The sequence below is a fragment of the Sceloporus occidentalis genome, unplaced genomic scaffold (genome assembly GCF_023333645.1).
Source record: "Sceloporus occidentalis isolate IW3139 unplaced genomic scaffold, rSceOcc1.0.p SCAF_1, whole genome shotgun sequence".
Classification (NCBI taxonomy): domain Eukaryota; kingdom Metazoa; phylum Chordata; class Lepidosauria; order Squamata; family Phrynosomatidae; genus Sceloporus; species Sceloporus occidentalis.
Genome location: NW_028316981.1, coordinates 224985565 through 224999927, shown reverse-complemented (window position 1 = coordinate 224999927; position 14363 = coordinate 224985565). Strand labels below are relative to the sequence as shown.

Below are 14363 nucleotides of genomic sequence, written 5' to 3'. Positions count from 1 at the left end.
CTGTGGTATGGAAAATAAGTCTTGTAAATAAATGTTTAAAGGAATTAATTATGTTTATCCTGGAGAGAGGTAGTTTAAAACTGGAGGAAATGATAGCCCTTCAGGTACTTGAAAAGTTCTGTCACAAAGCAGAGGGTCTGAGAGACTTGGCACAGAGGGCAGATGAGTTCTAGTAGGTTTATGTTAAGAGAAAGGTAGATTTTAATATTGTGAAAAGAAACCTTTTGTTAGTAAAAGCAGGTTGGCAGTGAAATTATTTCCTGCCAAGAACAGTGGTGGCTTTTCCCTTGTTGAAAGATCGTTGAGCAAAACCTTGATCAGTCATGTGTTTGAGCTACTCTATTTCTGGATTGTCTTCATGGAGCAAGGCATTGGGGCAGATGGCCTACAACAGTGGTTATCAGACTGTGGGATGGGACCCCAAGGGGGTCAAGGGGAGTACAAGGCTTGGTGGCCCTGATCACCCCTCCTTCCTCTTCCCAAACTGTTTTTTAATTCGTGAAATTTACACAGGCATTGAGTTACATATTGAATTTACTTAAATAAAACTGTTCTAATAATGTCATTTCTTTAAAAAAAATGTGTGTAAAGAATGTGTGATTGAAAATACGCACACTAAATAAAATATTTTCATTCATATATTGTGTCAGGTTGGGGTGGGGGGAGAGGACTTCAGCAGGTAGGTATAAAGGAAGGTCCCAAGGGTGAAATGTTTAATTACTACTGGCCTACAAAGTCACTCTGACTCTGATAAATGAATTCATGAACTGAAATTTAAATGATGACCTGAGTTTTTATTTCAACATTGTAGACTTTTATTGTGTTTTTCTATAGTTTTGCTTGATTCTGTTCTGTTAACTGCTTTGAATTTCATAGTTGAAGAGAAGTGGGGGATTTTTTTTTTTAAAAAAAAAGTACATACTGGTTGAGTCTCCCTTATCCAAAAAGCATGGGACTAGAAGTGTTTTGGATTTTGGTTTTTTAATTTTTTTTGGAATATATGTACTGTACATATATTATTGTACATATATTATGTACAGTGTGCCCTTGTCTTATGCAAGGGATCCATTCTGGACTCCCCCCCTATGTAAGACAAATACTGTGAATGCTTGAGCCCCATTGAAACTAATGGGGCTTGGTTGCAGTGGCACATGCACATGACAGGCACATGCGCCATTTCCTCCTTGTTGTGTGGCTTTCAGCAGCTGAAAGCCACGTTTAGGGTGCCCATGTATGACATGGGCGCACTGTATATATCTGTACTTAATGCGTTATCTTGAGAGAAGGGACCCAAGTCTAAATACAAAAAAATATATTGCATATATATCTTATACACATAACTTGAAAGTACATTTTTACAGTATTTATAATACTTTTGTGCACTAAACGTTTGTGTACATTGAACCATCAGAAAGCAAAGATGTCACTATCTCAGCCACCCATGTGGACATTTTTGTAATTTGGAATATTTTGGAATTCAAGATGAGGAGGCTCATTGTGTAAATTATGAAGAAAATACATGTTATATGTCTATAATGTCTGATTTTTGTTTTTATTAATTTATTTATTTACAGTATTTATACCCCACCTTTCAACTACATAGATGTATTTCATTATTTATTATACAAAAATTAGTATGTCAAATCTGCCATTTGCCAGTGTTTTAATATGGAAAGTGTGCATTATCCAATGTCTTCTTGTATTTCAGTTATACATGTATCAGCTGTTCCGAAGTTTAGCCTATATCCATTCCTTTGGAATATGCCATCGAGATATAAAACCACAGAATCTTTTACTGGACCCGGACACAGCTGTTTTAAAACTTTGTGATTTTGGAAGGTAAGCTTCTTTGGGGAATAAATGATAGTAATATCCTGGTTTGGCACACAATTTTCTCAGTGACATTTGCACTGCGCTTTCCTTTGAATACTTTTGATTTTTTGCAGGTTATTGTGACTTGTAGGATAATGGTTATTTTTGTTGTGTGCCTTTAAGTTGTTTCCAAATTATGGCAATTCTATCATAGGGTTTTATTGGCAATATTTGTTCAAAGGAGTTTGCCATTGCCTTCCCCTGAGCATGAGAGCATGTGACTTGCCCAAGGTCATGCAGTGGCTTTCATGGCTGAGCTAGAAGTCGAACCCTGAACTCCAGAGTCATAGTCCAAGATTCAAACCACTATGTCATGCTGACTCTCTTGCAGGATAAACTACTTCTATTTTTTCAAAGTACTATATTGCCATTTTTAAAGCTGGCAAAATTTGCAAAATTGTCCTTGTTGATTTTTGTCCTTGAGGGATCGCCTACTCCCCATATAATTGCCCCGCACACTCAGGTCATCTGGGAGGAACCTGTTGCAGCCTTTAAAGACCAGACTAACTGCTACCTCCCAGAGGGCCTTCTCTGCAATTGTTCCCAGACTATGGAACGGCCTGCCGGAAGAGATCTGTCAAATTGCCAGCTGTCAAGACGGATCTCTTCCAGCAGGCCTTTCCTGAATAAAAGTGTCCGGCCACAGAATGATCACTCCTCACATAATGTATTAGCCCACCGCTCTGTCCTCGTTATATTTTTTTAAATTGTGTTATTAATAGATATTTTAATCTTCAATTTTAATTGTATCATGTTTAATTCTGTTTTAAGGGGAGGGGGAATTTGGGATATACTGTTGAATGTGGATATTTTAATGTATTGTGAGCCGCTTTGATTGTTTCGTCACAGAAAAACGGGATAAAAATAAAAGTTTTATTTTATTATTTATTATTTAAATCCTTTCTGTTGCGAATAGTTGAGGTGTATTTTGATGTTCATGTTATAGTAGTAGCAGCAAAAGCGTATTTCACCAATGTTGTAAGTCTTGTTACAAATGTGCCTAGAGAAGATGCTGTGGGTATTTGTGTAATATTCCTATTTCCCCTGTGACTTAAATTTGAGTAGGATTTGTTACTTAAAATAGGCATGCATACCAATATTTAGTGTATATTATTTCTGTTTTGCCCATGGCTCTTTTTAACTTATACCTCAGAAAGCATGAAAGTTTAAGAGATTATTTGAAAGAAGAAACATTAGTTGTAGCATTCTCATTTTCAGTTATCTCCCTAAAAAGAGTTGGACATGGTATGAGGGAAGAAGCCTGTAGACTGGAGGAGAAAAGCAACTCCGGTCATCGAGATGTCTTTTGCCTACAACACAACTTCAGCTCGCCCTAGCATAAGTCCAGAAACATTGGCAGGGGTACAGTCATAAACTGTTTGAATAAAATACCGTAGTGAACTCTTGGACTGAGTACAGATATAACAACAAACCTTAGTTTTTGGCATGAACTGGTGTGCTTCTCCATTTCCTTCATGAATGTGGAGACAAAAAGCTTCGCTTCATGGCCACTATCATATTGTAGTTGTTCCAGGATAAAACAAATTATAGTATATTGAAATTAAAATTTGTGAACAAGCCAGAGTATCAGATCAGGATCTTACAACCATTGCTTTCAGTTTATTTGTTTCTAACAGTTGACTGCTGTATTGCAAAGCTGCATTAGCAATTTAGACATACCTCACATAGTTGAATAGCACTTGTCATCTGCAGTGTTTATAGAACTTATTTGGTGAATTTCAGGTTCAGAAACAACTGTATCATTGATCAAAAACTACATTGCCAGATTTTTTCATTAATCCCAAATGTAAGCCAAAGCATTTAGAGTGATGCATGATTAAAATAACAAAATCGACCATCCTCAAATTGCACCAAACTGTGTGTCAGAAATAATGATCATTACAGTGTGTGGATGATGAAAAAGAAATACAGAAATACATTCTTGAGTAACCAAAATAGATTTTTGAATTAAAATTGTGGGGTGAAAAAAACCCTGCTGGTAGATTTTCTTAAGGCTGGCAAGAACAGAAATACATAAGAATAGTCCTGCCAGAGTAGGTCAATTGCCTGTGTACTCCAGCATTCTCTTCCTGTACTTTCCTATAGTGGATGAGTATAGGAAATCCCCAGGCAGGGCATGAGCATAATAGTATCCTCAGAGATCCCACTCATGTTCTTTGGCGACTGATGTACAAAGGGCTAGTACATCTGACATTGTAGGTGATATTTTAGTTATAATATTTGGTAGCTCCTGACAGTCCTCCTCTAGTCTAAATCTCTGTCTAAATCTCTTTTTGTCTAAGCTGACAACTCTACATTATATGTCATTGCAGCAAATTCTATAGCTTGATTTTTGTGCCTGGCTCAGGAGGTGCGTCCCTTTGTTAGTTCCAAGCCTCCCAACATTTAACTTCTTTGGGGAATCCTGCTCCTGATGAGAGGGAGGCGAAAAACCTCCCTTTCCCCTTTCTCCACACTTCACACAATTTCATACACCTCTCATTTCCCTTCTTGCTTGCTTTCTTTCTCAGTTAAACAAGCCCAGATGTTTTAAACTTTGGAATTGCTCCAAAATCTAGACAAGTTTGATTTGATTTTGAAACCTAGAAATATTTATTTTAGCAGCATCAACATTGTGGAGATAGTGATAGAAGGCTGGAAAAGCACAGACGTTTGGTTTTTACTGTCTGTTGTATACAATTAAGCTTGAAGTGGGAAAGAACGGGATTCTTCTCTTGCTGATCCTATCATAGTTGTGTGTGCCTGCCCACAGCAGGCAAAGTAAATGACAGTTGCAGCCATAATCACTTATTAAGCATGTATGAACACCAAAACATTGAAAAGGGGTATAGGCGATACACTTGCCTTGCCAGCTATCCTCAGCATGTTAAAAAAGCATAGATATGTAAGTGGAGTGGAAATCATAAGAAAAATGGAGTCTGAGGAGAAAAGACACTTTCCCTTGATGCAGTTTGTTGTTTCTTATTGCATGCACGTATTGTTAGTTCTGGATAAAAAGTTTGGTTAAACCTGTTGAAGTGCCCATCTTTTTGATGATATAATAACCTATTCCTTTTCTTTTCATGTTATTTCTGCTTCTGATAACACATTTTCTCTCTACTTTATTAACTGAGGAATATCTGCATTGTCATACCATAGGATTAAACAAAGATATAGTACAGGTTTCGTCAATTTCATTTTTTTAATTTCAGATCTTCAGCATGGGAATTTGTCTTTTTATAGCAACCACACAATGGATCAAGGTGACAGTTGCAACCCAGAAATCCTTTTCCTGGTCAATAACTGTTAATTCAGACCCCATCGACATACCTAATGAATTTATGATTTACTTGTTTTGTCCAAATGTGCCTCAGTTTGCACTTGGATACATTGAATTACATTTGCCTTATCAGTGCTTCTTCACCTAGTTTGCAGATGCTCTTTAATATCTTTTCTCTTTTTCCTTATTCGTCTGATCTTGTAACTATTGTGATGTAATCCATTATGTAGAAACTTGTACATTAGCCCATTGCTACTAGGTTTGCTTAGGAGACTTTGTGAAAGTTCAGATGAACAATGCTTACCACATCTCCATTTTCTACATGCTTTATGATACTCTTAAAAGACCTCAGATGGCAAGGTTTTACCTTTTCAGAAGCAATGTTGATTCTCCTTCTGCAAGACTTGGCATATTATACTTTCTCCATTTAATAGTCCATTGATGCAGAAGAAACATAAGCTAATTAGCCTTCCATTTCTGGTACCTTTCAAAAAACTGTATTGTCTACATTTCTGTCCTCTGGCACTGAACTTAAGGATTTATAATAAAATCAGTGATTTCACTTTTGTGGCTTAGTGGTTAAGATGCCAATTCTGACAATTGAAAGATCGTAAGGTTAGTAGTAAAGGCCCAAGTGTCTCATCATGCAGTAAGCTCATGTCACTAATCCCAGTTTCTGCCAGCCTAGCAATTCGAAAGTATGCAAATGCAAGTAGATAAACAGCTACTACTTCGGTGGGAAAGTAACAGCGTTCAGTGCAGTCATGCTGGCCACATGACCACCAGTGCAGTCCTTGGACAATGCTGGCTCTTTGGCTTAGAAACGGAGATGAGCACCACTCCCTACAGTCACTTACTACTAGCCATTCATGTCAAGGGACTACCTTTACCTTTACTCTTTAAGAAGTTTCAGGTGATAACTGGGCCAGGTGATTTAGCCTTTTTTTCTTCAGTTTGTCAAAAGTCCTATGACCTCTTGTCACCATTTCTTATCTCAATTTCTCATGTCCCCTTTCCGAAAATGCCCTCACTATGTATATTAAATTCTCCACAATGAAGAAAGACATGAAGATTGCATTCAGCTTTCTTCCATTCCTCATTATTCTTTAACCTCCCTGATCATCTCACTAAGTCCAAACTATCACTATGGATTAATTTAGGAGTAACTCCAGCAGTCACATCCCCTCTGGCTGATTTCAGGCCAGGTGTACTAGTGCATTTGCTTAATGTCTCTACAAATTTTGTTTTGGCAGGTACATCCATCTAGCCCATCCTTGTGAGTATAATTCACATTATCCATTATCCCTTGTCTGTCTCTGATTTTAGAAGGTTAATACTTGAGCCACCTCCGGAGAATGTATGCTTACCCAGTTTGAAGAACATTTCAGGCAGTTGATGAAATGTTCTGCAATTCAAAAACATATTTTTAACAAAAAATATAAAAATTAAAATACAGTTCTTCATGGATTCTTCTCCGTACCCCACACAGATGGGCTATCCTGCACATGCATGGTGCACCGTTTGGAACTTTCCACAATCTAGTAAAAATATTTTGGCAGTAGCCCCATCCACCTCAAGCAACCCTAGACAAGGGACTTTCCACTGAAACTGGTAGATACTTTTTGTCCGCCACTGCGTCATCATCATTAGATACTGCTCTGTTGAGTTACTTTTGCTATTCATTATTCAGTGCTGCCCTTGCTGCTATCTTTGGCTTCTCCATTATCTAGCGTTTGGCAGTCAAAGCCATGTTCGCACTTGGAGCTATACTTCCTCACTGGCAATTTTCAAATAGTGGATCTCTTGCAGTGCCAAAATTCCCAGATGGGATGGTCATTTGGAAGTGCCTAAGCTGTTTAGGCAAGGCTCATGTGGTTGCTGCTTGTGTCCACTGTACTGCCTTCCCACCACAAGTGAGGAGAAACAGGGAGTTGTGGAACAAAGCAGTCTTTACAAGCAGGCCTTTCCGTCTCCTTCACCAACATCATGGTTATCCACCTCTAATAGGATGGGCACTGCAGATAAGTTTTCTTGCCCATCTACATTTGTTTTTGTCAGTATTGGTGCCACAAAGAGATACTAAAAGTCACTCCAGTCCCAATGGTCAGTTCCTTGCTTGGCATGAAGCAGAATTGTTGCTGATAGATTCCATCTCTGCTATTTCTAAACTCTCACAGGGACATTCAGATACTGTGTGTGTGTGTGTGCGCACACACACATCCCCATACACTGGGAAAATCCTTGGAACTTGACTTACAATTGCTGGGGAGAAAAAAGCAAAAGAAGAAGAAGCATTCAAAAGAGAAAGAGTGTGGTCAGTCTCATTCTTCAGTCCCTGCAGAGCAGCCAGCTTCTATTCAAACCTAGACTACTCCTCAGGTTCAATGACTCACCTCTCGAGAAAACCTTTTGGACATGCAATCTTAAACCGCTCAAGTCTCCTTAAGCCACTCACCTTTGCTCTGTTGGTGGCAGTGCATGTGTCTGATTACCACTCTTATGAGAATATATCTAAAGATTCTTGGAATCATATCCGGCTATGAGGGTCATGATATAACCATCTCCCTCTGGACAAGCGTCTCCTGTTAATCCACCTCCAGCCAGCAGACCTCTACTTGACATGCTGTCACCATTTCGAAGGCATTTGCATCGGTCTTCATCCCATTGTTTCCGATTGGCATTGAGATTGTACTTGAGTTAGGGTCCTCTTGAAACTCCAGGTACCACTCCAGGGGTTGCCACTGGCAACATCTTGACCATCGGCCCAGACATTGGTGGATACAGTGGCACTGGACACTCATTGATGTTGTTAGAATTCAGCTATTTTAGATACAGCAAGTCTTTGGCCTACAGGAGAGTCCTTTAGTAATGCAACATGAACCTCTACTGTCCAGATTGCTGCCAGTACAGGAAGTCTCCAAATAGGCTAACTATGAGCCTGCTGTTTCAATAGAGCTACTGCAGCCTTCTACTTCAGCTACTGGCATTTTGCACCCTGGGACTATTTCAGACTCAGTCTATCAAATTCTCTTTGCACTTAGTACCCTGGATCCGTCCTCACCTACAGACGTCATATAAGCCTTCGTCAGTCAAATTATAAGCATGACTGAGTCACTTGACCTCTTCATGGCCCAACCACAGTCGCAGATTGACAACAGTGTTTTATCATGTCCAGACACATGCTACCATGCCTGCAGTGTTGCCTTTGCAGTCTTACTTTGTCCAAGTCATGAATAAGTCATGGGCAATGCCCCCTTCCATTCCATTCTTTTGCTACAAAGTCATGCACATCTCATGGTGGACTCCCCCATCCATTCTAACCATATCCAATTAAACTGAGAACTTTTACAGGTTCAGAACTCTGAAACACCCTGGTTAGGGCAACATCTGAAGCCCAATTCTCTTATTGTTGATTCTGCTGGGTGTCTCCACATCTCCACTTCATGCCAGCCAGCAAGCAGGGGAAGAAACCTGATTCAGTGGGAAGAAAATTCTACTCCTCCTCCTCCTTGCTGTGCAAGATTTCCAATTGCTTGACCTGCATGGAGTACACCATCAGTTATTTGGGGGAAATCAACTCCCACTGTCAACAAGACGAGTGATGAGGACAGGAGAATAGCATCCTTTATCCTATCTGAATCTCACCTGTTGGCTGGCTAGTAAATAATGACATCCAGCCACATCTCTGACTGCAGGAGCAAAATGAATGCTGGTGTTGTGGCTCTCCATACACATGTGTAACTATGTTCATTAGGGTTCTTCATGCAGGCTCAGTTAGTGATTGAGAGCCAGCCATTTGACAGTGATGAGCTCTTCAACACTTATGTAGACACCAAGTTAGAGCACACCCAAAAGATGAGGGAAACAGACAGCTTCAACCCTCTGCTACAGATGAGTTTTGAATCCCAGGTACTCCTTGTATGGATACTGCATGAGCTCAAGGAGATCCTACATTCCATTGAGATCTTGGTGCCAATGTGCTTTTACACTACCTTCCTCTGCTGGGTAGTTGAAATGCCAAGAAAAGATATCTAAGCATTGGCTTTGACTTTCTGAGCTGCTTCTGTACTAAAAAGACCACTGTTGTATTTCACCAAACAGTAAGACCATGCTGCCATCATCAATATATATGCCTCCGTTCCACAGCTGGCCTGAGAAATACCACTCTACTTGGGCATCCATCACCTCAGAGTCCTGGGTCCTCAACATTGTTGAAAGAGACTATGTCATTGACTTTGAAAGTATCCTCCCACAGGCATTGTAAGTTCCATGCCTCCCTCCATGACATTATTCCAGGAGGTGGATACTTTCTTGCAAAAAGAGGCCATCAATACTGCTGAAGTATCTTCTCTCAGTATTTCGTTGTCACCCAGCACCCCATCCTGGACCTTTGAGGTGTCAACTGCTACATCTGTCCATGTCGCTTCAGGACTCTCAACTCAACTGAATTCAGGTAGCTGGTTCACCACTCTGGATTTGAAGGATGCCTACTTTCACATTTCAGTTTGGCATCCCATCGAAGATTCCTCTGCTTTGTGAGGAAGAAGACATACTAGTTCTGGGTCATACCTTTCATCCTCAGCATGGCTGCTCATGCTTTCATAAAGGTCATGGCAGTGGTGGCAGCTTTCTTACAGCAGTAGGTTGTTGTCCTTTATCCCTACATAGAGAATTGGCTCACCATAGTTCCCTCCAAAAACAACTCCTAAAAGATATAGAGACTGTCTTGGATCTTATCAAGAGCCTTGAACTGCTGCTGAACTGGGGGATATCCCTCTTGGTCCTGTGTTAGGAGAGAAGATTCATTGAGACAATCCTAGATCTGAAGGCACAGGCAGCCTTCCTCCAAGACAACCATTTTGTAGCACTCCATCAATCCCCCTCAAGTATGTCCAGGTGAGTGAGGGCCAGACAAGTGCAGGTCACCCTGGGGTATATGGCAACTACCACTTCAGTCACATATCATGGATAATGTGGTATTTAGAGGATAGTGAAAGGCTGGAGAATTCTTAATCAGAAATATTTGAATTCCACAGAAATATGCAGAATATTTTTCTGCACAACAAAATTACTGTATGCTCCCTGTCCTCATATTCCCTATCAAGAACTGTGATCTGGAATGCTTGGTGGCAAAGCACACATTTTACTTATTTCAGTCTAAGATAGATTCTTCCTAGTGGAGTTTTAAGAAAAAGAGATGTGAAGGTATAATTTTAGCTGGTTGTATCTTTTGGCTGCAAGCTGCAAACTTACCAGATCTATTGAAGTCAGTGATCCACTCAGCAGTGTTTGTGAGAAAAACAGAATGGATGAGGAGAGAAAGAAGCAGTGAGGGAAAGATTCCCACCTAGTCAGTCAATCAATAAAATAAGTTGTCCAAGTTTCTAACACTGTATGAGCTATAACAAACACACAAAAGACGTACAATGGGTTCAATGGAATTTCCTTCTGAGTAGGTAAATGCAGTAAGGGCTTAGCTAAGCGGCTCCATTGGTTCCAAACTAATAGATCCCTCCTCACACCTGAACTTAAGCACGTAACTTACTGAATTAGAGGGTTGTTGGAAAGCAAAATGAGAAGAGGAGAGAGTCTGCAAATGGAGAAGATGGATGAGATAGCATTGAGGGAAACTTTTCAGGGAAACTAATGCAGTTCTACTGAAAGTGGTGGTCTCTAGACTTGTGGTAGTCCACAAGATATTAGCTGCTTGTCCAAACAGTGGATAGAATATTTTTTCATTTCTGTTGTGCATTGGCACATGCTGTGTAGGGGAGGGGGACTTCTATTGGTCCCCACATCAGATAGCTTTAAAAATCAGTGGACTAAAGATATTCTAAGGGATTCATTGAAACTCACTTCAGAAAACAGGTAGCGCAGCGCCTTTGAGACTAACTGAATGAAAGAAGTTTGTAGCATAAGCTCTCATAGACTTAAGTCTACTACAGCAGATGCATGGAGTGAAGTGCCTAAGAACAGACCTTTATAGCCATAAAGGAACAGGTTGTATGTGTGAACAGCAATATCAACGCAGAACTTGTGGATATAGTGATGAGGTGACAAGTTCAGTTTTAATGATGGGTCATTGTGGGATAAAGGCAGGAAGAAAGATGTTGCCTAAAGCCAAAGTGAATAGCTAACTATATGAATGGTGGAGGGAATTATTGCACTGTGATGCTGGCTGGGAACCAGAAAGGAGATTGGATAAACTCGCCAGGTGTGCCCTCATGTGGCTGGGATGTTAACTAGTGTTATGTTGAGTGTGCCAGGAAACCATAGTCTCTAGACCTCATTACTTTTCTTCTTTTTTAACCTCTTTGACTAGTGAAGCTTCAAATGCTTGAATGATATATTTTTTGCATTTTAGTTAGTCCGATAGAGTATCATCAGTTTGTGGATTTGGAATTTAGTCCAGCATCAAGTTTATGTGGATGAAATAATGTGACTTTCCCATCTATAATTATTTCAAGTAGCAGCGTATGGTCAGGAATTGGGGAAGGTCAGTCCTTTTAATTACCCATTTAGTCTAATCCTACTGATTAAATATGTGAACAACCCATTTCTTTGGCAAAACAATCAACTGAAGTAAGACAGATTCTGTGAAAGTCAGAACATTCCTGTAAGTGCTATATACTGTAAGCTAGACATCCTCATTTCTGTCCAGCTCAGTGTTTTTCAAAGGATTTTACGATTTTATCTCTCACAAGTTTGCTGCTGTAGGAGCGATGACCTGAGCCTGGCATGACTTGCTGGGGTAGCCTGGCAAGTCAATAAAATGCTACAGATCACTAATTCATCATCTTGGCTTTTTGTTCAATCTACAATATTATCACAGTATTAGTAATATTGATTTTATGTACTGACTCAATATGGCATATAATTATGATTTGTGCACACCTGTAGAAAACGTAGATGTAAGCACTACGTAAACAGTTGTAAATCAATAATAAACATATTAAAAGCAAACAAAAGTAAAAAAAAACCCACATCAGTAGAGAATATATGCATAGAAGCAAATATTTAAAGATAAGCCATTACAGCCAGTGTTTTATAAAATGATCCAGTATCAAATCAAAACTAGCATGTTATTTTGTTTTCATTTCTATGAAATACCTAGAATAGCATTCTGTCTGGGAATTTGTTGGTCCTCCAGAGATTATGTTGACTATAGAGTCATGCTGGAAGACCTAGAGATTCTTACAGAGGACATATTAATCAAATAGGTGAATGATCACATCTGCAAAAATCAAAGCCACTAATATGGAGGGCTGACTGTGAATGTAATTTTTCTTATAGCAAACATACACTAGATAATAGACCATATCAAAGAATTTCAAAAGAAGATCAGCCTGTGTTTTTTATAGTCCATAGAAAACATTTGACTGTATAGATTACAGGATTCACTAGAGGAGACAATAATGCTAGGTAAGGTGGAAGCAGTAGGAACAGAGGAAGGTTGCTTTCCACATAGACACAGTCAAGGAAGCTAAATGAGCAGGGCTCTTGATAAATAGGGTGACTTGGAGGTCCCTCATTTATAGGGTTACCATAAGTCGAGTTGACGGCCGTGAACAACAACAATTTTCTATTGATTTTGATAATATTTTAGTACCATAAGCATTTTTTTATTTGCATCACATTCATCAAGTTAGTGGGGTCAGATAGAAAGAGGGAGGGTTAAGGATTGAAAATGTCAACTTTCAACAACTCCATGTAATATATATTCCCTTGCTTTAATGAAGTTACTTCTCTTGTTTGTTTTGTGGCCATCTGATCATTTTTAAAGATTGCCATGTAAGCAATATCATTCTTGTTTGTAACAAAATTTGGCGTAAAGGAAAAATTGGTTAGACTCCAAGATTGAATGAAACATTTACAAACCTGAGTCATAGTAGTTTGGCTTTAAGCAATAGAACCTTGCTTGTGTGAACCATTAAAACTGCTTCCTCGCCATTCCAACATTAATCACTCTTTACATTCATGAATCACTGAGGTGGAGAAGAGCATGAGGATTATCCAGTGTGAATGTTGGGTGCTGGCAAAAATATTTCTCCATATGCCATGCACTGGTACCATGTTTGTGAGCATCACTACTACAGTGTGCCCTTGTCTTATGCGGGGGATCTGTTCTGGACCACCACCACCCCTGTGTAAGACAAATTCCACGTATGCTTGAGCCCCATTGAAACTATGCCATGGGTATGCACACCATTTCCTGCTTGTTGTGCGGCTTTCAGCATAAGCTGAAAGCGACGTATAGGGCACCTGCATATGATATGGGCGCACTGTACTACTACAAAGGCATCAGTCCAGAAGCCATTGCTTAGTGGTATAAGAGTCTCATCTTTTGTTGCCCACTAGAGCAACAATACCACTCATATGAACAAATTCTGCTGGTTCTTCCCCCTATTGTTCATAACTATTTCTTATGGTGCTTTCACGTTCATGCAGACTTAGGGAGATCCTATCAGAGGGTTTCCTTGGCAAGATTCATTCAGGGGAGGTTTACCATTGTCTTCCTCTGAGGATGAGAAAGAGCGAATTGCCTAAGGTCACTCTGTGGGTTTCCATGGCTGAGATGGGATTCAAACCCTGTTCTGTCAGATTCCTAGTCAAACACGCAAAGCACCACGACACATTGGCTAGTTTGGTCAATTGCCGTGGCTTCATCCTATGGAATCATGCGATTTGTAGTTTGTTTTGGCACCAGAACTCTCTGACAGAGAAGGCTAAATAGCTTTAAAAACTGCAGAGCCTAGAATTATGTAACATTGACTCATGGCTTTTAAAACAGTGTCAAACTGCATTATGAAGTGCAGGTTAGACCTGTGTAACTTGCAAAGATTTTTATTTTAATGCCTTTTAAAAAGTGATATATTCACCTTCAAACCTAATGTAGTAAAGTTAGAAAAGGTAAGATTGTTTTTATTACCTCTAGTTCAGTCATGTTGATACTTAACAAGTTATCCCACTTCATTGTATACAAAGTTTAGGGTCTAAAAATTAAAACATCATGATTTACATATATTAAAGTATATCAACATGTTTTAATCATGTATAATCAAGCACTTGGAATGCCTGTTTTGAAAAATATATAATTTGCTCTATTGAATAATGCTTTACTCTGCTGCCTCAATCCTTAATAACTATGAGCTCCCCTCAGTCTGGAAAAAAGTAAAAATATATATACAGTATAATACAGTATTGGATATGT

General features: G+C 39.4%; 1 protein-coding gene across 2 annotated transcripts in view; it reads left to right on the top strand.

The window, feature by feature from the left end:
• The window catches only part of LOC149323564 (glycogen synthase kinase-3 beta), a 106701-nt gene that overhangs the window by 51412 nt on the left and 40926 nt on the right, over positions 1–14363 (top strand). For both annotated transcript variants that reach the window (XM_089489330.1, XM_089489324.1), the window contains exon 5: positions 1709–1839. In XM_089489330.1, the coding sequence (XP_089345456.1) occupies positions 1709–1839 (131 nt within the window). The remainder of the gene's footprint in view (positions 1–1708; positions 1840–14363) is intronic.